The following is a 26,940-nucleotide window of genomic DNA, read 5'->3' on the forward strand; positions in this document are numbered from 1 at the left end:
TCCCACAAAAGTGACTGAGTGAAAATTTCTTGGTGGCTGAGGGTTCCTCGCCCCAACAAAAACACTTTCAGAAAAAGCTACTATGGATCTTGGGTTACTGGGCAGCGGTACCTTTCAGAACCCCTATGGTACTCTCACATCCCACCTGGCTGGCCTGATTCAAGTGGCTCATCTTGCCAAGGTCATACTGGTCGCTTATCAACTAAAGGAGGAGAAAAAGGCAGTTGCTTAGTTTTAGAAGGAGCACCGGTAGGCCCCAAAGATCCCGCCTCTTTCCACGGGGCAAGCCTATCAGCGTTCCTCTAGCGAAGAGCGGCAGCTCCGTAGAAGCCAATGAGTTCCGCTCCCTGGAATTATCCCGCCCATCCGTTGTGTCGTCACTCGGCCTCTTGTGAAATAGAACCCAGACTACGCTTCCCCTTAGCTTGCCTGTTGGCGGGTGTTTGCGTTGAAACTATACTGAAAGCCTGACCTTAAAGGGGAGGGAGCAGAGGGGAACCCGGGCCCTTTAAAGCGAGGTCAGCTGGTGCCTGCCCCTTTAAGGGCGGGGCGCTCAGACGACAGAATCTGAGCCCCAGATTACCCCGAGTTTCCGTCACAGGCTGCAAGGTAAGGCTCCTTCGCTGGGTCCGGGTGCTTGGCGGCGGCGGTTTCATCGCCGCTGGTCCTCCCCGGGCCCAGAGACACCCCAGCCCCAGTCATGCTGAGCAGAGTATGGAAGGAGCTGACTATGAAGTGCTATCCGTGCGAGAGCAGCTATTCCACGAGCGGGTCCGCGAGTGCATTGTGAGTCCGGGACCCGGGCTGGAAGGGTAGGACCAAGCTGGGGAGAAGCACGGGTGTCGCGGGAGGAGGAGACGTCCGGATCGGAGTGAGATCCCCTGGGCACAGCGCCGGCAGACCCTGTTTGGTCCTGGGGCGAGCGACCAAGAGCCCTGGTCTGACTAGTGCTTGGGCTGGCGAATCCCTAGAGTCTGCTCCAGCTGAGTAGCTGCGAGATAAACAAAGCCGATCGATTTCCGTTCCTCCCCTCTACACGCCTCTCCCCCGACCCCGCCCTCCCTCCTGTCCCCCCACCCCGCCCCCGCGCGCCCGTGATCGGAGCGCGGGTCTTCCCTTGTCTGGGAATCTGGTGAGCTTGCCGATCTCAGTCAGATGGTCGGAGAGGGATGGGTTTAACTTGGGGAAGGCTTGTTTGCAACTATTTCTCAAACCCAAATGATGTTTGATGAAGGGGAGATGAACAGGGATCTTTGGTGGGTTTCTCACTTTGGAGGAAAGGACTCTTTCTGGAGTGGATTGTGCCGTGTAGAAATGGAGAACAACTAAAGTGTCCCCTTCGTTTCCTCGCCCTTATTGGTGTTTCGTTAGAGACCCTGCAAGCCGAGTTTCCTAGCTTCGCAGTCATTCAGCGATTTCCTCTGAAGGGTTGCCCCTGGTGCGACGGAGGGCTTCTGGCTGCTTTCCTTACTCGCTCACTGCCACCTAGAGTAACAGCTAAAACTGTCACACAGCGAGGGACTCCTCACTTCTGGGCCGGGGCACCCAGGGGAGCTTAGGGGATCGTATCTTTCTTGCATCTGCTCTAAACTCTCATATCTTTACTTTCTCCTCTCCTTCCTCAGAGCCCTCACCCCAAATACTAAAGGGAAAGGGAAAAGTTTAGAAGAATAGAAGTTGGTGAGTGAAGGACCCATTGCGGGGGTCGTCCTTCATTTTTCTCAGGCTGGGCTCCAGTCTGCCCTGGGCAGCCTCAGATTGGAGGAGGGCTAAAGTGAGCCAAGGCATAACTAGGTCTGCTTTTATCTGTGAGGACTGGAAAGTAGGGAGTTTATCAGTCCATGCGTGGGAACTCCAGATCTGCTTTCAGAAAGCTTTCCTTGTGCGTTTCTTAGTGGAGAGTTGCATATGGCAGGGTTGGGCATATCCTGGAGTCATACCCAGGCCTTGAGCCAGTGGAGAGCCAGAGACCCACTTTCCTAGAGAACAGGGAAGGAAGAGATCTTGGAGAGAGAAGCAGCCTTCTGGATGTCGTCCCATCCTTTAGTCCCATTAGCTGAGGACGTCAGCGCTGGTCAAGGGCATCCTGAGGGCTTCTAGTACATCTCCCACGTGGCTCCAATCCCCTGCTCTAGAGAATCACCTAGCCTCTGCTGGACCTACATGGAACTCCAGCGTGACCTTTTGAGCCCCCCCGCCCTCGCCTTCCTGCTTATTACACACGCCCAGGGCAGAGCACTAGGCAGTAAAAATCTTGGAGCTGAAATCTAAATGGCTCATTCTACTCTACTTCCCTATTGTTAAAAGCTACAATTTTGTCCTAGACCCATGTTTCTCCTGGGGTCTGTGTCTTCTCTCTTTACATACATAGCTGTATGCAGATTCCCCATAGGGTCAGCTTCTCTTGGGGACTGGAGCACCTATGAGACTGATCCTGCCTTCGTGGCCCACTTCAAACACAATAACATCTCAAGATTCTCTGACCCTGATTGTGGATCCAGGGTAGGGTGGAAATGTATGCATGTGTAGGATAACCTGGTTAAGTCCTGCCATCAGTGTCCATTGGAGGACTAGTCATCAGGGGCATGAAACAGACCCTGAGAGACCTACCCTGGGAGCTGGAAATTACTTTAGGTAGGGATCATGGATTGATAGCTCTTAAAGATTTTGATCCCAGCTCTAGAAGCTTTATAGATGTGGAACCCCAATTAAAGCCTACTATTATGGGCAAGGCATGAAAGAGACTCTGGATTGGCCCAGAGCAGACCTGATCTTTTAGGGCCCCTGAATAAACAGAGTAGAAGCTCTGAGTTGGTCTAGGAACACGATTCCTCCTGGAGCTTGGATCAAGGTGGGAGTGGAGGGAGAGGGAGTGGAGTGTCAGCACAATGAAGACATCCCCTTCTTCCCCTCAAATCTGCTTTTCCAATTATGTGCTAGGAATAAATCCTCTCTGGTTCTGTGGCCTTTTTCAAATGTGTGGATATGTGCATCTCTAGGAGTCTTCTCTGCCCATGCACCAACCAGGGTTCAGCTGAAACTATTTTCTCCCTGGGAAAAAAAACCCTCATAGATCTGGACATAGTGCTCTGTCCCCAAGTGCATGGGTCAGCCCCTGAGGCCTTGATTAGAAGGAAGTAGTGGGGAGAAAGATGGAACCCCTGGATGTATGGAGTCTAGTTTGGGGAAAATGTCCCCATGGAATTAACAGAGAGGCCACTGGAGCTGTGAAATGTTTGGGGATTCGGGCTTTTCATCTTGCTCACTTTCTGCTGCAGATCTCAACACTGCTGTTTGCGACTCTCTACATCTTCTGCCACATCGCCTTGACCCGCTTCAAGAAGCCTGCTGAGTTTACCACAGGTACCTGTGACTTCCCTCCCTCCTGCCTGCCCTCTGCCAGTGTTCCTGTTGCTATGGCACCAGCCTCAGGGGAAGAGGGCTGTGTTGCTTGCTGGGAAAGTAGAGGTGTCTGTTCTTGAGCTTCTGCCTCCCTTCCTCCACAGGCAGGGACAAGGTGGTATAGTGGAGAGTCTAGAAGGAGGGCCAGTCATGTAACTTTTATGACCTCAGTTTCATTCTCTACAAAATAAAATGAGCCTAACAATTTCTATCCAGTCCATTGTTATTGTGTGGACCAAATATGATGGCTAACGTGAAAACTCTCTGTGAACCTCAGCAGGGCAACTGCAGAGTGAATGTTGTCATGGACACAAGCTCTGTCATGTCCTCTCCTAGAGCTCCTACACCCAGGACCAGAGACCTCCCTGACCCCAGTGGTGATGGTGACCTTTCTCTTTGCAGAGAATGCATATTAAGGCTTTCAGTAGGCATTCTGTGATTGAGGGGGACGCACTTGTCCCAGTTCCTAACTCCAGATCTTCTGGTCCTGGCCGGAACCTCTCCTCCCCTCCAGATGGCTTCATGCACCCTCAGCCAAGGAGGCAGCTACTCCTCAGTGTGATTCCCCTGGGGACTTTCTCTGTGATTTCCAACCCCTCTCCCCATTTCCCTTCACTCTACCTTGCCACTGATGTAAGCAAGCTGGTTAGTTATTGTATTTTCAGCTTACAAAGAGGAACCTAGGGACTTCCCTGGTGGTCCAGTGGCTAAGACTCTGAGCTTCCAGTGCAGGGGGCCCAGGTTCGATGCCTGGTCAGGGAGCTAGATCCCACATGCTACAACTAAGGCCCAGAGCAGCCAAATAAATAAATAAAATTTAAAAAAAAATTAAAAAAAAAAAGGAACCTATGGTGGAGAAGATGTGGGGAAGGAGGGAAGTGGGGGAATTTCATGCTCTCACCCCTGGGACCACTGATCTTTAAGCTGCCACCCCGGCAGAGTGAATTGTGGGGTTCATAGTGTGAGATCTCCTGAGCCTCCTGTCCAGCTCTGCCTTGGTGGGCCCAGGCCCCTCTTCAGGGGACAGGGAGGGAGCAGGAGGGCGCTGTGTGACACAGATGGTTCCCAGAGCTGCCCACTGATGAGTGTGCCTCTGTCTTTTGTAGTAGATGAAGAAGATGCCACAGTCAACAAGATTGCGTAAGTACTGCTGCCTCAACGCCTGGCACTGGTAGCCTTTGGAAGCTGGGATCTAGTGAGGCCCTGGGAGCAGGGAGAGAGTGAGATGTCAGAAACAATTTCTGCTTCTGCCCTATTTCTGCTTTTTTCCGGCTTTACACCATCCTGGGGACTCTTGGAAAAGCTGCTCTTCCTGTCTGCCTGGTTTGGCCGAAAGCTTCAAGGAGCCTCTGGGCCAGGAACTGTCTGCTGGGGGCCTGAGTCACTAGAAGCACCTCCTACTTGGCTCCACCTCCCAGCAGCCATCAGAGAAGGGGTGGGGTAGGGATGCAGACTGATGGAAATGCCAGGGGATGGGGAAGGAGGAACCCCCAAGGGGTGGGGCTTGCTTGATTCTGAGAGAATGGCCCTAACTGTAGGCTATTATTATTCACTAGCACCTATAGAGAAAAATATAGAGATGACTCCTCTGGCTCAACAGACAACAAATTAAAAGGCAACCCCCACTCTCATCCCTCATGGACCAACTAAATAAGTGTCCCTTCTTTCGAGCTGATGCAATCTAGGGCACAGGTCTTGGCTGTGAAGCTGGGTTTCAACTCCCCTTGTCTCCCTCTGCCTTAGTGCCCTTATGCATATGGGGTGACCCTACTCTCTCCAGGCTCAGAAATCCACATCCCTGAGGTGAGCAGAGAAGTCAGGCCCATAATCTTGGCATCTTGCCTGGCACACCCTACAGACACTGTGGGAAGACCACATTCCTGGGGACAGTCTGGGCAAGTGATATGGCTGGTGACCAGGTTCCCATGAATTCCTGAGATGTGCCCATCCCACGTGCCAAGGCTTCCCTGGAGGTGAAGGCTGGGGTATGAGGCAGCAGGTAGAGTGCCAGCTCTTTCCCTGGGTCTGTCATTGCTCCAGCTGGTTCTAGGAGTCACAGGTGCCCATGGGATGGATAGGGCTTCTTGGGCCCAGGGGAGTGAATGTTGGCGCTAAGCAGGGGCACTACCCCTTCTCTGCCCAGGCTCGAGCTGTGCACCTTCACCCTGGCAGTCGCCCTGGGCGCTGTCCTGCTCCTGCCCTTCTCTATCATCGGCAACGAGGTGCTGCTCTCACTGCCTCGGAACTACTATATCCAGTGGCTCAACGGTTCCCTCATCCACGGTGCGTCGATCCTGGTTGCCACTGAGGATGGGGACAGGGGGGCAGATCGGGTCAGGCAGATGCAGACAGCCTGGGGCTAGTCAGTCATAGATCACCCTGTCCCTTCCACTTTCCCTTGTCACGTGGTCAGTCCTCAGTGGGTTGGGGCATCCCGCTTAATGACCATCTCTGCTTTTCGTTTTTTGCACTAGGCCTCTGGAACCTTGTTTTTCTCTTCTCCAACTTGTCCCTCATCTTCCTCATGCCCTTTGCATACTTCTTCACTGAGTCTGAGGGCTTTGCTGGCTCCAGAAAGGTGAGTCGGGGAATGTATCAATCAATCAATGCAGACCAGAAACAGTATTCCACTGAGACGGTTCAACTGAAGAGGTTTTAATGAAGAGACTATTTGCAGAGGTTTAGTCAGCACTGAGGAGCTTGAGGCACTAGTGACAACAGGAAGTCGTTACCATCCCTAGGCCTGAGGGAGCCAAAGGAAGAAATTATTTCTGATAGTTGAAGCTGAAGAGGTGTGGCCACCCAAGAGAGGAGCTAGTGTCAGAGGTGCCAAAGGTGGGAGGAAACACAGAAAAACACCCTGGCCTCTCTGTCTTTCTACCTTCGACTCTCCTGCCAGCCCTCTCCATTGAGCAAGATGAACAGAAAACTAGAGCTTGATTTTTTTTTTTTTAAGTGTCTTGTGGGATCTTAGTTCCCAGACCAGGAATTGAACCCATGCCCCTTGCAGTGGAAGCGCAGAGTCGTAACCACTGGACTGCTGGGAAAGTCCCAAGAGGACAAAGAGCTGGTGTCATGCAGACCTCAGGGGTCAGCTTCCCAGGGCAAGGCAAGGATGGAGAAGGGGTCTGGGAAGGGGGATTGCAAATCAAGAATATCTAGTAGAGGGACTGGCCCCAGACTGCGGGGTAGGAGGACAGAGTAACTAAGAAGAAGAAGAGGGAAACACCCTCTGTTGCCTCCTGAATCCAGTCCTCTCTGCTTCCCAAGCCAGGCTGCCGTCTCCCCTGTCTCCTTCCTTCCCCACACTGCCCTCCCCACCCCTGAAACCTACTGCCTCCTCCCACAGGGCGTCCTGGCCCGGGTCTATGAGACGGTGGTGATGTTGATGCTCCTCACTCTGCTGGTCCTGGGCATGGTGTGGGTAGCCTCTGCCATTGTGGATAACAACAAGGCCAGCAGGGAGTCCCTCTATGGTGAGAAGACCAGCTTCCTCCCCACCCCTCAGCCAGCTCACGTTCCTCTGTCTGGAACGAATGTATCCCTCTAAGGCGGCGAAAGTTGGGACCTTTTCCCTTAGACTGAAGTTTCAAAACTCATGGGCTTCAGGCCACATCTAGCCTGTGGAAGTGTTCCGCTGGGCCCATGCAGTGAGTTAAAAAAAATATGAGTCTGTTGAAATTGGGAGATCTCACACTGATATCCAGGTTTCTGGTTGTGCTTAAGCAGGTTGAGGATCTGGCCACACTAGGCCCTGGTGACTTGGGCCAAACAGTGGCTGTGCCCTTTAGAGGGGGCTGAGGATCTGCAGTTTGCTGTAGTCTCTGCCACTGCCTCTCCTGCCGCCCAGTCTTCCTCATCTTCATGACTTACCTCACCCGTACAGACTTCGGTGTCGCACCCCTGCCTGGTCTCTGGGGCCTGTCAGCCCCTAGTAAGCAGGAGGAGAGAGCTGGGCTGACAGTCCTTTTTTTTTCATCTTCAGACTTCTGGGAGTACTACCTCCCCTACCTCTACTCCTTCATCTCCTTCCTTGGGGTCCTGCTGCTCCTGGGTGAGTGTCCAGAGCCGGGGAGGGGGTGGGGAAGGTCCCGGGGCCAGAGCACCCCCGGTAGAGGGTGGAATGCAGGGGCGGGCAGAGCAGGAGGTGGAGAGAAGGCTCTGGCGGGTGACCGCCTCCTGTCCCCACAGTGTGTACCCCACTCGGCCTCGCCCGCATGTTCTCGGTCACTGGGAAGCTGCTGGTCAAGCCCCGGGTATGTAGTGCTCCTTGTCCTTGGACCCTGCCGGGGGAGTTTCTGAAGAGCTGGAGCCCATCTGTGAAGCCACTGTCCAGCTGTTCTGTGCACACCTTGCAGAGGGCCACAGCCTTTGCTGGCTCCTGTATCCTTGACCCCCAACATCTGGAGCTGGTCACCAGACACACAAAGCAGAACACAAGACTGTTGGGAGGGACTAGATAAGGTCACTGGTCACAGGGTGGTGAATGAGGGGAGGGGAAGGAAAAGGACAATGGATCCTTAAGGTGAGCAGGGAGCTCTTGGGCTCCCATGATCAAGGAACCTCTGACAGTCCATCCCTCCCTTTCCTGACGCCCACAGCTCCTGGAGGACCTGGAGGAGCAGCTGCACTGCTCAGCCTTTGAGGAAGCAGCTTTGACCCGCAGGATTTGTAGTGAGACACAGTCCTTCCCAGATGGCACGATGGGCGTGGCTTGGGCAGGGGTGGTGGGACTGGGGGACAGCACCATCATCTCTGCCCCCAGATCCCACCTCCTGCTGGCTGCCCTTGGACATGGAACTGCTGCACAGACAGGTTCTGGCTCTGCAGACACAGAGGGTCCTGCTGGGTATGTAGGTTGGTAGGCATTGGGATGCCTGGCTTTCCCAAGGAGAGAAGCTCCTCCTTCCAGGCTCTTGCAAACTGTTTTCCCATTCCTGCACAGAGAAGCGGCGGAAGGCTTCAGCCTGGCAGCGCAACCTGGGCTACCCTCTGGCCATGCTGTGCTTGCTGGTGCTGACGGTATGTACACCAGACCTGGTGGGGGTGGGCAGTGGTAGCACCTTGAGTACTTTAGCCCTTCACAGGGAGGAGGAAGGAGGTGCAAGGACCTCCTTCAATAACAGTAGCTGCCTCTCAACGAGTACCTACTTTTGCGAAGCACATCAGTCCCCATTTTGTAGATGAAGAAACAGAAGTTAAAGAACTTACCCAAAAAGAAGAAGAAGAAAAAAAAGAACTTACCCAAGGCCACACAGGGCCTAAGCCATTATGCAGGTTTGCTCTGGGATGAAAATAAAGGTTAAAATCCAGTCCATCCTCTCAACTTGCTACATCATGGACTTGGAAATAAGTCTTATTGGTTTGGAGAAAGATGTATATTTTTCTCTTTTGCCTTTTGGGGACTTCCCTGGGAGCTTCCCAAGTGGTACTAGTAGTAAAGAACCTGCCTGCCAATGCAGGAGACATAAGAGATGCAGGTTCGATCCTTGAGTTAGTAAGATCCCCAGAGGAGGGCATGGTAATCCACTCCAGTATTTTTGGCTGGAGAATCCCCGTGAACAGAGGAGCCTGGTGGGCTACAGTCCATAAGGTCTCAAAGAGTTAGACACGACTAAAGTGACTTAGCACGCACGCATGCACGGGACCTCCCTGGCAATCCAGTGGTTAAGACTCTGCACTTCCACTGAAGAGGGCATGGGTTCAATCCCTGGTCGGGGGAACTAATATCCCATGAGCTGTGTGGCACGTCCAAAAACACCCCAAACAAACAAACAAAACTATTTGGGCTTTTTGCTTCTGCACCTGGAAGTCTGCTGTAAGATACTCTCAAAGGTGCTCTGTTGCTAGCAGTAACCTTTGGGAGGTCCCACACAGCTAACTGAAAACCGAAAGTGATGGGCCAGAGAGTCTGCTCTTAACATTCTCAACTTTGGATACATCTGTGGGCTGGGACAGCGGTGGGAGTCCATGACCTTGCCTCCCACAGGGCCTGTCTGTGCTCATTGTGGCCATCCACATCCTGGAGCTGCTCATTGACGAGGCTGCCATGCCCCGGGGCATGCAGGTACGGAGCTGCACCACCCCCCCCACCCACCCACCACATCTTTTGGGGGAGGGCCTAAGCAAGACTGGGTGAGGGGCGGAAGGGGAGGCCAGAGGGGAGGCCGGGCGCTGGTGGTGGTGGTGACGATGGGCAGTGCTGCACAGTGACACCTCTTTGTCCCTCAGGATGCCTCCCTGGGCCAGGTCTCCTTCTCCAAGCTGGGCTCCTTTGGTGCCGTCATTCAGGTCGTCCTTATCTTGTATCCTTCTGGAAATCCACCATTGCCTCTCTTCTTCAAACCCATCTCCTCTAGGGCTCTGGGCAGAGCTACAGTGGGAGTGAGGGGGAAGCGGGCAAGACTTGGCCAGCCCGATGTTCAGAAAGAAGAAAACAAGTTGATTCAAAAGGAGGGCTGGGGGAAGAGAGGGCCATCCCCTTTGAGACAAGGCATTGATCCCTGGGAGTGGGCCAGTTCTTCCCTAACCCAGTGGCAGTTACCTGATGGTCTCCTCGGTCGTGGGCTTCTACAGCTCTCCACTCTTCCGGGGACTGCGGCCCAGATGGCATGACACGGCCATGACTCAGGTAGCCGGGAACCTGCCAGACGGGAGTGGAAGAAGCATCCTGAGGGTGTCCCTGGGCACTTTTCTCACTCCCCTTTTCTCACTCCCACCCAGATAATTGGGAACTGTGTCTGTCTCCTGGTTCTAAGCTCAGCACTTCCTGTCTTCTCTCGAACCCTGGGTAAGTAGCAAAATGAGGTAAGGGAACTGGCTTGTTTTGAGTAGCTACTGGTACTAAGCAGACCCGTTATATTCTTGCTCTCTCTGATTCCCACAACAAACCTATGAGGAGGTATTACCTCCATTATACAGATGGAGTAACAGAGGCTCTATAAAGTGCTGTGCTGGGATTCAGAGTAGTGTTGCTTCAAAGCTCGTATTTTTTCCATTTGCTACATCCCATGGCCCCTCCTATTTACTTCCATTTTTTTCAGTGAAGAAGCACCACTTTCCCCAAAATCTTTCTTTGAGGGATCATCTGATAAACATACTTTTTTTTTTTTTTTTGGCTGCACCCATAGGGCATGTGGGATCTTAGTTCCCCAACCAGGGATTGAGCCAATGCCCCCTGCAGTGGAAGTATTGAGTCTTAACCACTGGACCACCAGGGAAGTCCCAACATTCTCATTTTAGAGATGAGAAACAGGAGAGCTACTTGATTTACCCAGAGTTACACAGCTAGCTTGAGGCAAGGCTGAGTCAGGCCAGAACCTCTGTATCCTGAGCCCCAGTCGAGTGCTTTTTCTGCACACTGGGCATCAAATGATAAGCTCAACTCTCCTCCCATCTTTAGAGCTAGGATCTAGATGATGATGGGCGAGAAGGGGAAACTATGCAACTCCCCTACTACTTCAGGGTAAACTAGTTACACTTTTGAGCATTACCTGGGAAAAGTGTTCACTCCAAGGCAGTAGGGGAGTTGCATAGGCTCCCCACCTCCCCCGCCATTATCATCCATCTATTGTACGTTATCAGTCATGTCCTATTCTCCACAACCCTATGGACTGTATCCTGCCAGGCTCCTCTGTCCATAGGATTCTCCAGGCAAGAATACTGCAGTGTGGAGCCTTTTCCTTCTCCAGGGGATCTTCCCAGCCCAGGAATCAAACACAGGTCTCCTACCCTGCAGGCAGATACACTGAGCCACCAGGGAAGCCTTAGTTAGTATTTAAATCAGTTCTATTTGGTTTTTGAGTTTATATTTTCTCTACGCTACCATTTCTACTTTATGCCTTGGGATTTAGGATACTTGGCCTGTGGGTCCAGCAGTTAGTTCCTTTTAGGTTGGAAGCTGGTAGGAAAAATTTTTTAAGTGGGGGAGGGGCTCAAGAATTTTAATTTATGATAATTATATTATTATTATTAGGGGCTCAGTAAGTGTTGGAATAGTGCCTCGCACATATGGCTCCTCAGGTGTGTTGTCTCATTTAAGTCTCACAGTCCCATTATTTTGTCTACTTGTTTTTTTAATTCCCTACTTTATAGTTAAAGAAACAGGCACAGACGTTTAAGGAAGTTGCTTCAGATCACAGTTAGATGGGGTGGAGTTCAGATATGAACCAAAGCAGCCATAATAAGAGCCCAGTTTCTCAGCTGCCACACTGCTCTGTCTACTAAAAAAGAACACTTGGTGACCAGCTTGAGGTTTCTGGCCCAGGAACAAGTAGCAGGCCCAGGGAGCTCCTTGGGACACCTGGAGCCAGAGGGGATTCCCCCCAACCCCAACACACACACACACACTGCAGGAGAGGATGCCAGACTCTGGAAGGGAAGTTGGAGCAAGCCTAGCAGAGACACTTGCTTCAACTGCCCTGAACTGTCCCTGAGACAAGTTGGGATGTAGGAACAACTAATGTGTAGAAGCCAACCTATCAGTTGCAGTGTTGAGATGTGGCCACCAGGAGGCAGCAGAAAGCTCGGCTCTGAGACAGGGAAGGGTTGGGGAGCCTACCTCCCATCCTGGCCTTTGTACTTCAGGGCTCACTCGCTTTGACCTGCTGGGTGACTTTGGACGCTTCAACTGGCTGGGCAATTTCTACATCGTGTTCCTCTACAATGCAGCCTTTGCGGGCCTCACCACTCTCTGTCTGGTGAAGACCTTCACGGCAGCTGTGCGGGCAGAGCTGATCCGGGCCTTTGGTGAGAGGGAGTCAGGGCGAGGCTGGTGGGGTGGTTGTAAGGTGGAACTGTCTGGAACAGTGGTCATCCCAAGCAGGGGAGATGGCATACTCACCACCCATTCTGTGGCTTCTGAGGACTGACCTAAACCCTGCTTCTGACTACCCCCCTGCCTCTTCCCCAGGGCTGGACAGACTACCGTTGCCTGTCTCTGGTTTCCCCCGGGTGTCTAAGAAGACCCAGCACCAGTGACCTCCAGCTGGGAGTGGGAGGGAGAAACCTGGACACTGCCATCTGCTGCCTAGGCCTGGAGAGGCGCCCAGGGGTGGGTGGCCCTCAGGACCTGGAATCTGAGAGGGTGGGTGGCAGAGAGGAGCTGAGCCTTCTGCACTGCTGCGTAATCTGAGCCAGAGTTTGGGACCAGGCCCCCTTGCTTCTCTAGATTTAACTGTGGGCCCCAGCATGGGGTGGGGCTGGGGACTGGGCCTGGCTCCTGGTCTCAAATCTGTTTACACATCAATCTGCCTCACTGCTGTTCAGGGCCATGCCCGTAGCCATGTTTACATGACTTGATGTGCAATAGGGTGGGGCGGGGGCAAGGGAGGGTCAGAGCCAGTGGCCAACTTGGGAGGCAGATTGTCTTCCCTTGCCTTTGGCCCAGCAGAGCCTAAGAGCACTGTGCTATCCTGGAGCGGCTGTGGACCCCCGGGGAGACGAGGGCATAGGGAGGAAAAGGCCACAACCATCAGCAATAAAGTTGATACCAGGGTTTTCTTTGGTTTTTTTTAAAGGTCCTGTCTCTGTGTCTGTTTGAACAGCTTTGCTCCCACCAGTCCTGAGTCTACAGAGGGAAATAGAGGGGTCCTTCCCACCATTCATTGCCTCTCCTCTATCTGTATTCTGGGGACTTGGGTCTGGTGTTAGGCCATACAGTCAGGCAGTGGGAAGCTCCTCCTCCCTTGGCCTTGCTAAAGCCTGGCTGGTCACCTGACTTTTCCTTATACCCAAGCCTTATTTCTTGGGTGCCTTGGTTATTGGGGGTAAATAGGCATCAGCATAGGAAGAGGTAAAAGAAGGGGCTGCCTGACAAAGATTTGTGATTCCTACCTCTGAGAAGAGCCTAACTCTGTATTTCCAGAGGCTATCAGTGCCTTGAATATTCTGCAAGCCCTCCTGCTATCTTAGGGGTAAGAACAACGTTTCTGCTCATGGTTATGCAGATTGTACATTGCACAGCTTGCAGGGGCACCATTCACCTCTTAGTCACTGTGTGCATGGTTACTACAACTATTTTTTTTGCAAATGGAAAGCCAGTGACTTGAGGAAGGGCTGCTTTTTTCTAAGGTACACAGGTTACTGTGAATACTAGCCATGGAGCTGAGTATGAGATACAAAAAATGTAGTTGCCACAAATACTTGCTGAACACCTACTGTAGGCCAGGCACTCAGCTAAGTTTGTATTTAAGAATTGCTTTGTCTAGTAAGGGTGCGTGTTTATGTACCTGCATGTTAAGTTGCTTCAGTCACTCTTTGCGACCGTATGGACTGTAGCCCACCTGGCTCCTCTGTCTATGGGATTCTCCAGGCAAATATACTGAAGTGGGTGCCATTCCCTTCTCCAGGGGATCTTCTTGACCCAGGGATTGAACCCATGTCTCTTAGGTCTCCTGCATTGGCAGGCAGGTTCTTTACCACTAGTGCCACCTGGGAAGCCCCCTGATAAGGGTGACATAATTTTAATACCATACTGCAATGAATGGTGGTTAATTTCTCATTCTCAAAGAAACAGAGGTCAAGTGTCAGTACATTAGGGAAGGCTTCTTAGAGAAAGACTTCTAAATGACAGTAGATTAATGGGTGAAGTGTTGCAACTTCAAAGCCTTTGACATGAGAGAAACCTGAGTGGCTAGAAGCAGAGCTCCAGAAGGTTTGGAGAAGGAAAAAGAGAGATGCCTTGTGTGTATGTATGTTAGTCGCTCAGTCATTTCTGACTCTTTGCAACCCCATGGACTGTAGCCTGCCCAGCTCCTCTATCAGTGGAATTCTCCAGGCAAGAATACTAGAGTGGGTAGCCATTCCCTTCTTCAGGGGATCTTCCCAACCCAGGAATCGAACCTGGGTCTTCTGCATTGCAGGCAGACTCTTTACCATTGAGCCACCAGGGAAGCCCTAATAAGATGCCCTGATGGAAGGTAAAGGGAAGTGACCATCAGCCTGTTAGAGACTATGACTTTAAGTACCTGCTGGACAGGTCCTGCAGCAGTTTCCAATCCACAAACTGGGTATCCGGCAAGGATAAGAGAGGGGCAAAAGTTTGAAGTCCTGAACCAGACTACCACCATGAAGGTCTGTTCCTGATTCTGAGGAAGCTCCTAGCAGAAGACTACAAAGCTACAGGGAAAAGGGTTCTCTGGTACCCACCCCTTCCAGTCCTGGTTACTGCTAAGGAGGAGTGATGGAAGTGGGGGAGGCTGGGGGAGGACACAGAGAAAGGAGTTGTGTGCCCAAAAGGCTTTATTGGCCTTGGGCAGAAATTGGATCCCATACCTCCTAGATGATAGCAGGGGGACGCGCTAGCAGGGTAGGCTTGGGGAGAGCAAAGATCTAATTCAAGTATCAGAGGAGGATGGTTTGGTGCCACACATAAGCTTAGAGGTAGAAGGATGCTTATCCAGCCAAGGATTAAAGCTGCTAGAATTTCCGAAGCAGGTGCCTGCCTGGCTTCCGGGATGGAAATGAAGTGGACCAGCGGTGGCCGGCTAGAGCCCCCGCCCCGGTGGGAGGGGGCGGGACGGTCCTGGGAGAAGGGCGGGGGGCGGGGCCAGGGGCCACTTAAGGCGGAGCCAGGCGGCAGAGCCCGGCAGGGTTGGCACTTACCCACGACGCCCCCTTCCCTGCTATGATGGCCCGTCAGTAGCAGGTTCCAGACCCTCCACGGGTATGTAGGCAGAGCTAGCACCAGCCAGGTGCGCAGAGCCACAGAGCTCTAGGGCACTCCGGGGGCAGCTCTGCCTGCTGCGCTCTGTGGTGCCTGGGGAGATGCCCAAGTGACGGGCGAGCTGGTGAGAACAAGAACGTTCCCTTTTGGCCTGAGTCCGCTGCATCTATGGCGCTGCCGGCCAGTCTGGTGCCTCTGTGCTGCTTGGCACTTCTGGCGCTGCCGGCTCAGAGCTGCGGGCCTGGCCGGGGACCCGTCGGCCGGCGCCGCTACGTGCGCAAACAGCTCGTGCCGCTGCTCTACAAGCAATTTGTGCCCAGCGTGCCCGAGCGGACCCTGGGTGCCAGTGGGCCGGCTGAGGGAAGGGTGACAAGAGGTTCTGAGCGCTTCCGGGACCTGGTGCCTAACTACAACCCCGACATCATCTTCAAGGATGAGGAGAACAGTGGCGCAGACCGCCTGATGACCGAGGTAAGGAGGGCCTCTCCCCACCTGCTCGAGGGCACATCAGTTTCTCTGCTCTCCTCTGGCAGCTGGCGGGGAGGGGTGTTGAGCTGAGTTTCATCTATAGAGACCTTGATCTCAAGGGCCTACCTCCACTTCTCACCACCCCCCCCCCCAAAAAAAAAAGAACACCTATGCTGGCTGGATTTAGTGATCAAGAGGGATCCAGGGAGAGGCTGGGCTGGGGAGGGGGAGGAGGGACTAGTGAGAGTGAAGCTGGGAGAGACAGGGAGGGCGGGGAAAGGAGGATGGCGGCAGGCGAGACGGGAAATGGCTGAGGCGTGGACCGGGGGTCAGCTACCGAGCCAGGCAGGAAGGGCTGGGGTGAGCTGGGGGCCAGGAGCTGGCTAGGCAGCAGACAGAGCTCTACCCTTAGCCTGGCTTCTGACCTGGTAATGTTAAAGCTCAAGGGCCAAAGAGACTGAAGGGGCTGGGAAAGTGGTGACCAAGGGACGGATCATCAGGGCCAGCTAACTGAGGAGGGGCTGGGCAAGAACTGTCTTTGGTATCAGGGAGGCATCCCAGAACTGGGGTAAAGCTATCTATCTAGAGTCTAAACGACTGTCTTGGAGCAAAAAGCAATCTCCAATGGGAAGAATAGATGGACCCACCTGAGACCCAAAGGGTTCCTGTGTCCCTCAAACGCAGTTTAGCTCAAGGACTTTCCTTGGAATTAAAAGGTTAAAATGAATTCAACAACTATGTATTAAGCATCTGCTGCAGACCAGAACCTAACCACCAACCTAGGGTGTGAGGAGAGGGACCACCTCTGGCCTGTGATCTCAACTGTCAGAGCTGGAAGGAAACTTGGAGGTCACATTCTTCCATCCTCCACCTCCCATTTTTACATCTCCGAGCTGGGCCCCAGGAGGAAAAGTGATTTAATCAAAGTCTTAAAACTAATTAGTGGCATGGCTGAGTCTAGAATTCAGGACTCCTGATTCTAAGTCCTATACACTTTCCATTACACCACCTAATTGTGTATGGGGTGGGAAGGTGGGAGGAGCGGGTGGGGGACGGATTTCCTCTGATTAACTGCCATAATTTTCCAGGTTACTTTGTTAGGAAAACCTGTCCAGGGGAGAAAGAATTCCCTGAAGCCTTACCTACCCAAAGATTGGGAAGGGGAAACGCCTTCCCTCCTTGGTCATGGAGTATCCTGGCCCTTTCCTCTGGCTTCCACCTGCAGCAGAGGGGGCAGAGAAAGGGACAGGACCAGGAGAATTTCTAACAGGCCCGGGAACCCCCTCCGTCCTGCTTATCTCCCACACCCTGGCTGCAAAAGGCCTTCATTGAGTTGGCTCTGCACTGGGCTGCTGCCCCCGCAGGTCAAGGCCTCAGGGCCTCCATAGGGGACAAAACGACAAAAAGTTGGAAGGAGTTACCACTTTTCCTGTCTTCCCCCTCCCCTCCTCTCCAACCCTGCGGAGGTGTAGAAGACTCGGGAAAGAAGGGCAGGGGGGAAATGTCCCTTTGGCCAGTTAGGAAAAAACCAAGTCCGAGGAGAGACTGGAGCGGGGAGAAGAAAAGGAAGCGGTCCTCTGCGCCTCCTCCCGTGAGGTCCGTGCTGTGGTGCGCGCCAAGGTCTCCGGCTCCCAGACTGGAGCAGCCGAGATAACCGTGGTCTCCCTCCCCCGGTGCAGGCTTCCAGCCACGGCTGCTTTTCCTCCTCTCCACTCCCACCCTGCAGGGGGCCCCCCAGATCCGCGCAAGGGCAGCTCGCGTTAGTCTCAGGTGCTACTCCCACGCCTTTCTGCGCCTTCTCTGGAACAAGAGACCGAGCGATGGGGGGTTCTCAAGGGTTGGCAGAGCCTGAGCTGGAACTGGGAGGGCTGGCCGCGCTGGGGGAGGGGACCCGGCGGGCCGGAGCTGGGATGGGGGGCGCGGCTTTCTGCCCTTTCCTCTCCCTGCGCCGGGGCGGCTGAAAAGCGCCTTTGTGGATGGAGCTGCTGAGTCCGCTTCTCCCGGCGCGTCCCCGGACTCGGCCCGGGATTCTCGTTCGGTTAAGTCATCCCGGAGAATGGCCATTGTACTTCGCGCAGCCCCCGCCACCCCAGCCCTTTTTCCAGCAGCGTAGATCCCGCACGGCTCCGCTTGGGCACCTCTGTGGGGGGCACTCGCACCACGAAAGGGTTAATGCTAGGGGCTGAAAGGAGGAGGAGGAAGGAAGGAAGGAAGCGGTGCCCGGTGCCAGGGAAGGCAACGAAACAAAAGATGAATCAGGAGGAGGGAGGGCGGCCGGGGCTTGGGGCGGGGGCCAGGCTAAAACAGGGGCTCCTCTCGCGGAGCCAGGCTGCTCAGCCCTTCCTTGACCAAGCTCCTACCCGCTCTCTTGCCCTCTGCCAGGTTGAGCTGAGGTTCAACTAGGGATGAAGGGCAGAAATCAAAAGTAGTAGGTTTGGGTGCTCCCTTTCAACCTCAGGGTGACTCCACAGGTCGCAAAGCCACCCTGGAAGGCGTAGATTAGCGACGACACCCGTTCAGATTCTCACTTCCCCAGCGCACTCAAAATCTAGGAGGGAGTGGTATGGGTGGGGGGAGGGGGGCGGCGGGAGAACAAGAATCAACCCTCCCGGCCAGGTCGCTTTTGCCCCGGTGGTGGTAGTCGTGGTACTGAGCAGACTGACTTTATTCCCCGCCAGCGTTGTAAGGAGCGGGTGAACGCGCTGGCCATAGCCGTGATGAACATGTGGCCCGGAGTGCGCCTACGGGTGACCGAGGGCTGGGACGAGGACGGCCACCACGCGCAGGACTCACTTCATTATGAAGGACGTGCCTTGGATATCACCACATCCGACCGCGACCGCAACAAGTATGGGTTGCTGGCGCGCCTGGCCGTGGAAGCCGGCTTCGACTGGGTCTACTATGAGTCCCGCAACCACGTCCACGTGTCGGTCAAAGCTGGTACAGTAGGGGGTGGGTGGTGAGGTCCCCTCGAGAAACTGAGGGTGCACAACCCGGTTGCGACCCTAGGGGAGCCCAAAGAGGCGTTGGCGTTGTTAAACCAGCCTTCCATTTCCGCCCGGTTGGGACCCGATCGGGGGGACGTGCTTGTTGTTCCGGGAATGGTGAAGTCTGTCCTGAGCTTGACCCACGTCCTTCAGAATCTTTACTAACATTCTGGAACCGCTGGTCTTCAGCCCTCTCTCTCTGCTTGTTCCTTGCAGATAACTCCCTGGCAGTCAGGGCCGGCGGCTGCTTTCCGGGAAATGCCACCGTGCGCCTGCGGAGCGGCGAGCGGAAGGGGCTGCGGGAACTGCATCGCGGAGACTGGGTGCTGGCGGCGGACGCGGCCGGCCGGGTGGTGCCCACGCCCGTATTGCTCTTCCTGGACCGGGACTTGCAGCGCCGGGCCTCTTTCGTAGCGGTGGAGACCGAGCGGCCCCCGCGCAAGCTGTTGCTCACGCCCTGGCACTTGGTGTTCGCGGCTCGGGGGCCAGCGCCCGCGCCAGGCGACTTTGCACCGGTGTTCGCGCGCCGGTTGCGCGCGGGGGACTCGGTGCTGGCGCCCGGCGGGGACGCCCTTCGGCCGGCGCGCGTGGCCCGCGTAGCGCGGGAGGAAGCGGTGGGCGTTTTCGCGCCGCTCACAGCGCACGGGACGCTGCTGGTCAATGATGTCCTGGCCTCATGCTACGCTGTTCTGGAAAGTCACCAGTGGGCTCACCGCGCCTTTGCTCCTTTGCGCCTGCTGCACGCGCTGGGGGCGCTGCTTCCGGGCGGGGCCGTCCAGCCGACTGGCATGCATTGGTACTCTCGGTTCCTCTATCGCTTGGCTGAGGAGCTGCTGGACTGAGCGTTCCAGGCATAGAAACCTCGTGGCATCCGTCTAAACGCGAGCGTGCGGGCTGAGATCCGGGGATATGCGCAGCAAACGATGCTGACTGGGGGGAGGGGTAGGGAGAAAATGGTTTAGGGGCAACCTCTAATTGAGAGGTTGGGTCCTAGGTAGGTGGTGGGGTTGATGATGGATACTCCTTGACGAGGACTATTTCTCCTCTTATTCCCCAGTGCCTCAGCCCCACTCGATTATTTTATTTTATTTTCTATTTATAAATTGTAATATAATGATCTGCTTGCCCAGCCTGGCAAGATGAGGGGCTGAGGCACGGTCATAACATTTCCCTACAAGTGGGCTAATAAAAGGAAGGGTTCCAGGAGCTTATTGGGAAATATCTCTATTCAGATGGTGATTTGCCTCCAGATTGGGGGAGGGGTATGGAGAAAGGGGACCATACCTTACTTCCCATCCCCCCTTGTTTCCCAGCAGGTCGTCCTGCCTTGCTTCCTCCTCTCTGGAGGCTTCCCTGTCGACCAGCAACAGAGACCAGAAGAGTCTGCCCTTTTCTAGGCTGCTAGTTCTTTTTCCCACCAGAGAGGACTAGCATTCTGCCCATGTGTCTGCATACCCGACTGTTGAAGAGACCAGGGTTATCCAAAGAACAAGACAACTCAAATGCATTCTTTCTCTGTTCATAGGGGCTCCAAAGGAGGTTCAAGCCATTTTAGGTACTGATACTTAAAGAATTCTGGCTCCCATTTGTTAGCCTGAGCTCTCCCCTGCTCAAGAATCACCATAGCCTGCATTCTACTCGTGTGTGCAGTGGGGGTGGGGTGGAAGGGGGTGTCTACATGGGACTGATTTTTTTTTTTTTCTTCCCCTGGGAGGTCACTGGACCAACTGACAACTCATGGCAATTCCTCAGCTCAGTTCAGTCGCTCAGTCATGTCCAACTCTTTGCAACCCCATGGGCTGCAGGACGCCAGACTCCCTCTACATCACCAACTCCCAGAGTCTACTCAAACTCATGTCCATTGAGTTGGTGACGCCATCCAACCATCTCAGCCTCTGTTGTCCCCTGCTCCTCTGGCCTTCAATCTTTCCCAGCACCAGGGTCTTTTCAAATGAGTCAGTTCTTCTCATCAAGTGGCCAAAGTATTAGAGTTTCAGCTTCAGCGTCAGTCCTTCCAATGAATATTCAGAACTGATTTTCTTTAGGATGAGCTGGTTGGATTTCCTTGCGGTCCGAGGGACTCTCAAGAGTCTTCTCCAGCTCCACAGTTCAAAAGCATCAATTTTTCGGTGCTCAGCTTTCCTTATAGTCCAACTCTCACATCCATGCATGACTACTGGAAAAACCATAGCTAATTCATAACTGGTAGTCTCCATACATTCTTGATCAAGAGAAAGAACCTGCACAGAGGGCTGGAACCTGTTCTTCCTGATGGGCTGAGCACAGAGAGCAACTTCAGCCCAAATGTATGGCAGCAGAGGGGACATAGGCTCTCCAAGCAAGGGAATGTAGGAATTAAAAACTGAGCCCCCTTTCTGATCAGCTGTCCTGGTGGTTGTTTCTACTGGCTTCTTCCCCCTTTCCCCTTTCCCCTCTCCCATTATTGCCAGCTCTGCTTCCCTGGAATCTAGGCAGGCAGGTGCCTCTGAGTTAGGAATGGAAGCTCCAAGGGAGTTGCAGTACACTGGAAGGAGAGTGTCAGGGCCTGGAGGATGGTTAAGTGTTGGTACCACCAGGAGCCCACCCTTCCCTGTAGCCTCTGTGCTCTTCCAGGGCAAGGTCCCTGCTATGCACTGCCCTCTAGTGGCCTTCAGGATCGGTTCCCTTCTAGCCCCTAGGAAAGAGGAACTAACTGTATGCTGTACAGATGGTGGATGGATTTGTGCAAAAGAGCTTTCTCCCCCGAGGCAAGAGGGGGTGGATGGGCCTGTTAAGCTGCTGAGGCTGAGCCACAGGTGTCAAGGGCTGGTGAGGAGCCCACCTGCCTCTCATTTGGAAAGTGGTACTTTTGCATACCTCCTTCTTGGTTTAGTTCTGTGGCTCCTGGAAGCTGGAGGTATATTGTAGCCTGTAGTAATCCAGACTTTCAAGTGCATCCAAGTTAGCCTACTTATCTCCCTCACCCTGGGCCCCTTTGAGTTCAGTGTTTGGAGGTGAAAGCATACTTAGGGTTCCAGGTAGTGCTTGATAAAACCAACATTTGGAAACAGATAAAGTTTACCCTTGCTCAGTGGTAAAGAATCTACCTGCCGAGCAGGAGATGCAAGTTCAATCCCTGGGTGGGGAAGATCCTCTGGAGAAGGAAATAGCAACCCACTCTAGTATTCTGGCCTGGGAAATCCCGTAGACAGTGGAGCCTGGCAGGCTACAGCCCATGTTAGCGACTAAACGACAACTAAGTTTACCTTTATATCCTTCCACAGCCATTTCCCTCTGTCCTCGCCAGGTGCCCATTACCACCACCCTTCCCCTTTCAGAGTGACTTCAGTAGCACACTCCAAACTGTGGACCTTTCCTACTTTCTACACCGTATACCCTTGTCTCATTCTGCCAGATCCTGATGCCCTCCTGTCACGTCACTCCAGGTGATGACTAAACTCATAAATTTCTGCGTTGTTGATGGGCTCCTTTTTTTTTACTGCTCTTTTCACATAATGCATCTATTTTAAAGGCCTGCTGAAAATAAGGCCTTCGATTCTTACCACCTTAATGTGTTGGGCAGGAGATACTTGGGGACTAGGAGAATTAATTGGTTTCCCTTAAACTACATCCCACAGACTACTTCCCAGGTCGAAGGCTCACCTCTCACCTCCCCCACTCGCACCCCCACTTTCATTCCTCATGATTCTCTTCCTCTTGAGGCCCTCCCAGCTTCCTAAAATAAAATTCATTACCTTCTCTCAAGCAGCAAAGAACACCATCTCTATGAAGATAGCCAGGAGGCATATTCAACGGGGCCACAGGACATCTCTAAGTGCAACACCCCTTCTCAATAACAAAATAGGCAGTGAGGATTAGGGAAAGGGCATGACGTGGAAGTTGGGCAGACCTGGAGTTAGTGATCCCTGCCTGACAAGATCGTTGACAATAGCAGTGTATGTGCCCGATTGGAGCGGAAGCTACCAAGCTCTCTATGCTCTACGTCTGTTTCTTGCTGCCTTTGCTGCTCTGCTGTCTGTAGGCTGTCTGCTTTCCTCCTTACCACTCTACCAGAATCAGCATTATCAGTGGTTCCCAGACTTTCGGGGGGTTGTGTTGCCCCTTTACTTGTTTGATTTCATAACATTCCATTCTTCAGAAAGTGCTCTGTGACAGATGTGGGTTTGCTTTAGAACTGAAGTATAATTAAAAGTAATCTTGTTTTGAGAATTTACAGAGCATTTTGTTGATCATCCTGGCAAGACCTCCTGGCATTTTGGGAAACTGGAGTTGAGAAGCACTGTGTTGAGGTTCAGGTGAACTTTGGGGACTTCCCAGGTGGCTCAGATGGTAAAGGTCTAGGAAACCTTATTATTGCCCAGAATTCAGATTTTTCTCCCCTTCCTTTCTTCATCAGGATTTGCTGGACATACACAGTGTAGCATCATATTAGACATGGAAGAACATAAAAATTAAGAAGTAGTTTCTCAAAAGTTTAAGATGGTTAACTACCTAAGCAACAGTGTTACTTCAGATGAGTTGAATGGGTGGTGAATGTCATATTTGCACCCAGAAGGCCTTGGGGAGAAAGTAGGGCCTGAATAGGATGTTGTAGCATGTGTAGGTGGAGGAGACTAGAAAGGCCATTCCAGATGGAAGTGACAACATGAGCAAGGACTTGGAATCTGGAATGGGAATGTGCAGGCTGGTTACAACAGGAGACTGGGAAGTGTAACTACAGCCAACGCTGCCTGAGAACACACTACAGGCTAGGCCCTGTTTCAGCACTTTACATGCGTCCTCATTTAGTCCTCACATAACCCAGTGAGATTATATTACAGAAGAGGAAACTGGGGCAGGAATAACTAAATAAGACTACCTTCATGGATGGGGCCACATCCTATGGGGTCTTAAGCTAGTGTTAACTCTTCCTCGTTCCCTTCACTGAGTCACTAGTAAGTCTCACTTTCTCATTTTCATTGACTCTTCTTCCTGTCTGGAGGACTGGCTTCCTTACCTAGCCACTGCTTAAGGAAATATAGATGTACATGCAAGTTTCTGGCAGTAATCCATAGCAGGTGGGTACACCAACCCAGAAAGCAAGAGAAGACTCTCAGCTCTTTTTGAATTAGAGGAGAGGGAATATTGAGCTTTGTTATGGACTGAATGTATGTGTCACCCGCAAATTCATCTGTTGAAGCTCTCATGTCTTTGTGGCTATATTTGGAAATGGGGCCTCGAAGGAAGTAATTAAGGTTGAATGAGGTCATTAAAGTGGGCCCTGATCTGACAGGATTAGTGTCATTTCAAGAAGACACAGGAGAGGGCTTGCTTTCTCTCTCTTCACATGCTCAATGAAAGGCCGTAGTGAGAAGGCAGCCATCTTACAGGCCACAAAGAGAGCTCTCACCAGAAACTGCATTGACTGGAACCTTGATCTTGGATTTTTCTAGCTTCCAAAACTATGAGAAAATAAATGTTTGATGTCTAAGCCGCCCAGTCTATGATATTTTGTTATGGGAGCTCTAGCAGAATAAAGGAAGCTTCTAGAAATGTTTGAAATAAGAAGAGGCCAGGACTTTTCTGGTGGTTCAGTGGTTAAGAATCTACCTTGCAATGCAAGCAACATGGGTTCGATCCTTGGTCTGGGAAGATCCTACCTGCCTCAGGGCACTACAACTGCTGAGCCTGCACGCCCTAGAACTTGTGCTCTGTGATGAGAAGCCACCACAAGGAGAAGTCTGCGCATTGCAACTAGAGAGCAGCCCTCGTTCCCATCCCTTCAACTAGAGAAAACCCATACACAGCAATGAAGATGCTATACGGCCCCCCCCCCCCAAAAAAAAAGACCCAGTGCTAAGATGGGGTCCTTAGTAAAAATAATGAACTCTGTTTGAAAAATTAGCATTTCTGACCTAGAGTCTTGAGATGTTTATCCGTGACTGCTTTTGTGGTTCCTGCTGTATTGGAGGAAGCTTTCTTCTCTGTCTGGGAGCCTGAAGTAGCTGTCTATGGGAAGCCATCTATGGGTGGTTGGGGTATTTCCCTATGGGGCATTTTGTGGCCAGTTAGCATATTCAAGCCCGCTTCTCTGTGTTATTGCCTCTATATGAGACCTGGTTGATGATGAACATCTCCCTTGAGAAAGGGGTATCTCTAATCAGGGTTTGTTGAGTACTTGCTATGTGTCAAATACGGTGCTGTGCCATGGGGATAGGACAGTAAAGTCAAGCACAGTTCTTGAAAGTCCTCTAGGGAGACAGGCATAAGTGGTTAGAAGGTGGTTAAATGTGGTGAGGAGATGAGGAATGACATTTAAGCTGAGACCTGAAAGATGGTTAACAGTCGTTCAAGCAAAGAGAATAGTATGTGCCAAGGACTGGCGTTGGGGAGTGATGATAAGATGAATCTGAGGAGCACTGGCAAGTTCAGTACAGTGCAAGGCAGATGCGGTAACTTGAAGGATTTTCAATTCTGTCTGAAATTTGGAAAACAATTGCAGGATTTGAAGCAGGTGAGGGGGAAAATCAAACTTGCACTTAAAAATAGAAACTGCTGGGACTTCTCTGGTGATCCAGTGGTTAAGAATCCACCTTCCAATACAGGGGACACAGGATTGATCGCTGTTTGGGGAACTAAGATCCCACATGTCATGGGGCAAATAAGCCTGTCTGTTGCGACTACTGAACTTGAGTGCCACAATTATGACCCACTGCAGCCAAAAATAAACATGTGTTAAAAAAATAAATTGACAATTAGATGGGCTTTTGGGGTTATCTTTATCCCTAAGTACATTAGTCCTCATCGGAGCATGTGAATGTCACTAATTCCGATCACAAGTAGGAAATGCATCCATTCCCATGGGGGACATGTTATGGAAACCCATGGTGGTGGGGGAAGTGTAGGGAAGTTGAAGCAGGACAGGAGAGGAAAGGAGAATTGAAGGCAGTACCTCCAGTCCTTGCTTTGCTTCTCTCTGAAACCTAAACCCAAACTGTCTCTCAACTTCCCTCCTTGAGACCACATAACGTAAAAACACAGTTGTCTGATTTCAAACCACATGATGTCCAAACAGAAGTTCTTGGAACTGGGGACTCTTTCTGCTATTCTCTTTTGCTTTCCAGCGATTCTTTTCACAGAGCCTTGACTTTGCTTGGAGCTGATAGCCTTAAGCTCATACAGAGCTGCCACCCTGAGAGTCGGGTCTGGGCTGAACATTGCAGCTGCCCAGGGAACAGCTGGTTAAGCCCTCAGCAGCTGCAGCAGCTGGGATTCCACCCAACATTTGAGCTGGGATTAATCCCATTTCCTCCACACACATCCTTTCCTTGTTCTAGTCCTGGCTAGTCTATAGGAGCTCGTAGAATCTCTGAGGTTAGAGAGCCTGAATCTCTCCCTGAGCTAAGCTGGGGCCAAAGTCACCCACCTTCCTCTTCTCTTGGAGGCAGCTGGTCAAGGCACCCTAGCACCACTACAGGAGGGAGAACTGGTCTCTCTCTCTCTCATATGGCCTCCTTACCCTCGTTCTCTCTATCCCTTGATAAACTGGCTAGGGTAGATTATTCTTTGAAATGTTTCATTTTCAACAACTGGTGGAATTGTCTAAAGATGAATGGGACTTCTTTGGGAGGGTAAGAAGGTGGATTGCCTTTATCTTTGAAATAGTCTATAGGAAGGCCTGGAAACTTGGTGGGAGTGTAGCAGGAGGGTCAAGCGTCCTACAGGTGGTTGTCACTTTTGAACTGTGATTGCCTCTTACTTGATTGTGTTTCCCCAGATAAGAACAGTAGGGCTGTATATTCTATTTGGTGCTTAGTCACCAGCTGTGACCTTGAGGAAAATCACTTTGTAATGCCAGAGGCTACTACAATGAGGTGCTTCCAAGGGGTTGGAAATAAGGAGGAGCTCTGAGATTTAAACAAGTCAGATTAACACACAAGAGACAAGGCAGTTCCTCTCAGGTCCAGAGACACCCTCCCTTCAACAAATATTTATTAAAGCTCCTACAAATATTATTTCAAATCCTAAAAGATGATGCTGTGAAAGTGCTGCACTCAACATGCCAGCAAATTTGGAAAACTCAGCAGTGGCCAAAGGACTGGAAAAGGTCAGTTTTCATTCCAATCCCAAAGAAAGGCAATGCCAAAGAATACTTAAACTACTGCACAATTGCACTCATCTCACACCCTAGTAAAGTAATGCTTAGAATTCTCCAAGTCAGGCTTCAACAGTACATAAACTGCAAACTTCCAAATGTTCAAGCTGGGTTTAGAAAAGGCAAAGGAACTAGAAATCAAATTGCCAACATCCACTGGATCATTGAAAAAGCAAGAAAGTTTCAGAAAAACATCTTTTTCTGTTGCATTGACTATGCCAAAGCTTCTGACTGTGTGGATCACAACAAACTATAGAAAATTCTGAAAGAGATGGGAACACCAG

The 26,940-nt window shown here is 52.1% G+C and overlaps 2 protein-coding genes and 1 non-coding gene across 8 annotated transcripts; 2 read left to right on the forward strand and 1 right to left on the reverse strand.

The window, feature by feature from the left end:
* The first annotated feature begins 405 nt into the window (after nucleotides 1–405).
* On the forward strand, nucleotides 406–12,919 carry LMBR1L (limb development membrane protein 1 like). Of its 6 annotated transcripts, none has more exons than XM_004006383.6 (17): nucleotides 406–786; nucleotides 3,279–3,363; nucleotides 4,509–4,542; nucleotides 5,546–5,685; nucleotides 5,877–5,980; nucleotides 6,752–6,878; nucleotides 7,388–7,456; nucleotides 7,594–7,658; nucleotides 8,004–8,076; nucleotides 8,168–8,251; nucleotides 8,348–8,424; nucleotides 9,392–9,469; nucleotides 9,634–9,707; nucleotides 9,943–10,033; nucleotides 10,126–10,192; nucleotides 11,989–12,150; nucleotides 12,314–12,919. In XM_004006383.6, exons 1-17 carry the CDS (start codon nucleotides 715–717, stop codon nucleotides 12,379–12,381), a joined length of 1,470 nt encoding a protein of 489 aa, XP_004006432.1. In that variant the 5' UTR covers nucleotides 406–714; the 3' UTR covers nucleotides 12,382–12,919. The 6 variants fall into 6 exon arrangements, with proteins under 6 accessions (XP_004006432.1, XP_042102706.1, XP_012029740.1 ...); XM_042246772.2 differs by having other exon boundaries at nucleotides 12,073–12,150; XM_012174350.5 differs by having other exon boundaries at nucleotides 4,512–4,542.
* A 1,304-nt stretch (nucleotides 12,920–14,223) lies between these two features.
* On the reverse strand, nucleotides 14,224–14,294 carry TRNAC-GCA (transfer RNA cysteine (anticodon GCA)). Its single transcript has one exon. It is a non-coding gene; the product is annotated as a tRNA-Cys (tRNA).
* Nucleotides 14,295–14,988: 694 nt separating this feature from the next.
* DHH (desert hedgehog signaling molecule) lies at nucleotides 14,989–23,992 on the forward strand. Its single transcript, XM_027967382.3, has 3 exons — nucleotides 14,989–15,538; nucleotides 18,214–18,475; nucleotides 18,739–23,992. The coding sequence occupies exons 1-3, from the start codon at nucleotides 15,236–15,238 to the stop codon at nucleotides 19,362–19,364; spliced, it is 1,191 nt and encodes a 396-aa protein (XP_027823183.1). The 5' UTR covers nucleotides 14,989–15,235; the 3' UTR covers nucleotides 19,365–23,992.
* Nucleotides 23,993–26,940: the final 2,948 nt, after the last annotated feature.

The sequence above is a fragment of the Ovis aries genome, chromosome 3 (genome assembly GCF_016772045.2).
Source record: "Ovis aries strain OAR_USU_Benz2616 breed Rambouillet chromosome 3, ARS-UI_Ramb_v3.0, whole genome shotgun sequence".
NCBI lineage: Eukaryota > Metazoa > Chordata > Mammalia > Artiodactyla > Bovidae > Ovis > Ovis aries.

Bases quoted from the DNA above. Each gene is read 5' to 3' on its own strand.
- DHH (XM_027967382.3), top strand. From the start codon at position 15,236: ATGGCGCTGCCGGCCAGTCTGGTGCCTCTGTGCTGCTTGGCACTTCTG. The intron at 15,539-18,213 runs GTAAGGAGGGCC...ATTCCCCGCCAG, and splicing joins CAGACCGCCTGATGACCGAG to CGTTGTAAGGAGCGGGTGAA. The intron at 18,476-18,738 runs GTACAGTAGGGG...TGTTCCTTGCAG, and splicing joins CCACGTGTCGGTCAAAGCTG to ATAACTCCCTGGCAGTCAGG.
- LMBR1L (XM_004006383.6), top strand. From the start codon at position 715: ATGGAAGGAGCTGACTATGAAGTGCTATCCGTGCGAGAGCAGCTATTC. The intron at 4,543-5,545 runs GTAAGTACTGCT...TTCTCTGCCCAG, and splicing joins GCCACAGTCAACAAGATTGC to GCTCGAGCTGTGCACCTTCA. The intron at 5,981-6,751 runs GTGAGTCGGGGA...CTCCTCCCACAG, and splicing joins GCTTTGCTGGCTCCAGAAAG to GGCGTCCTGGCCCGGGTCTA.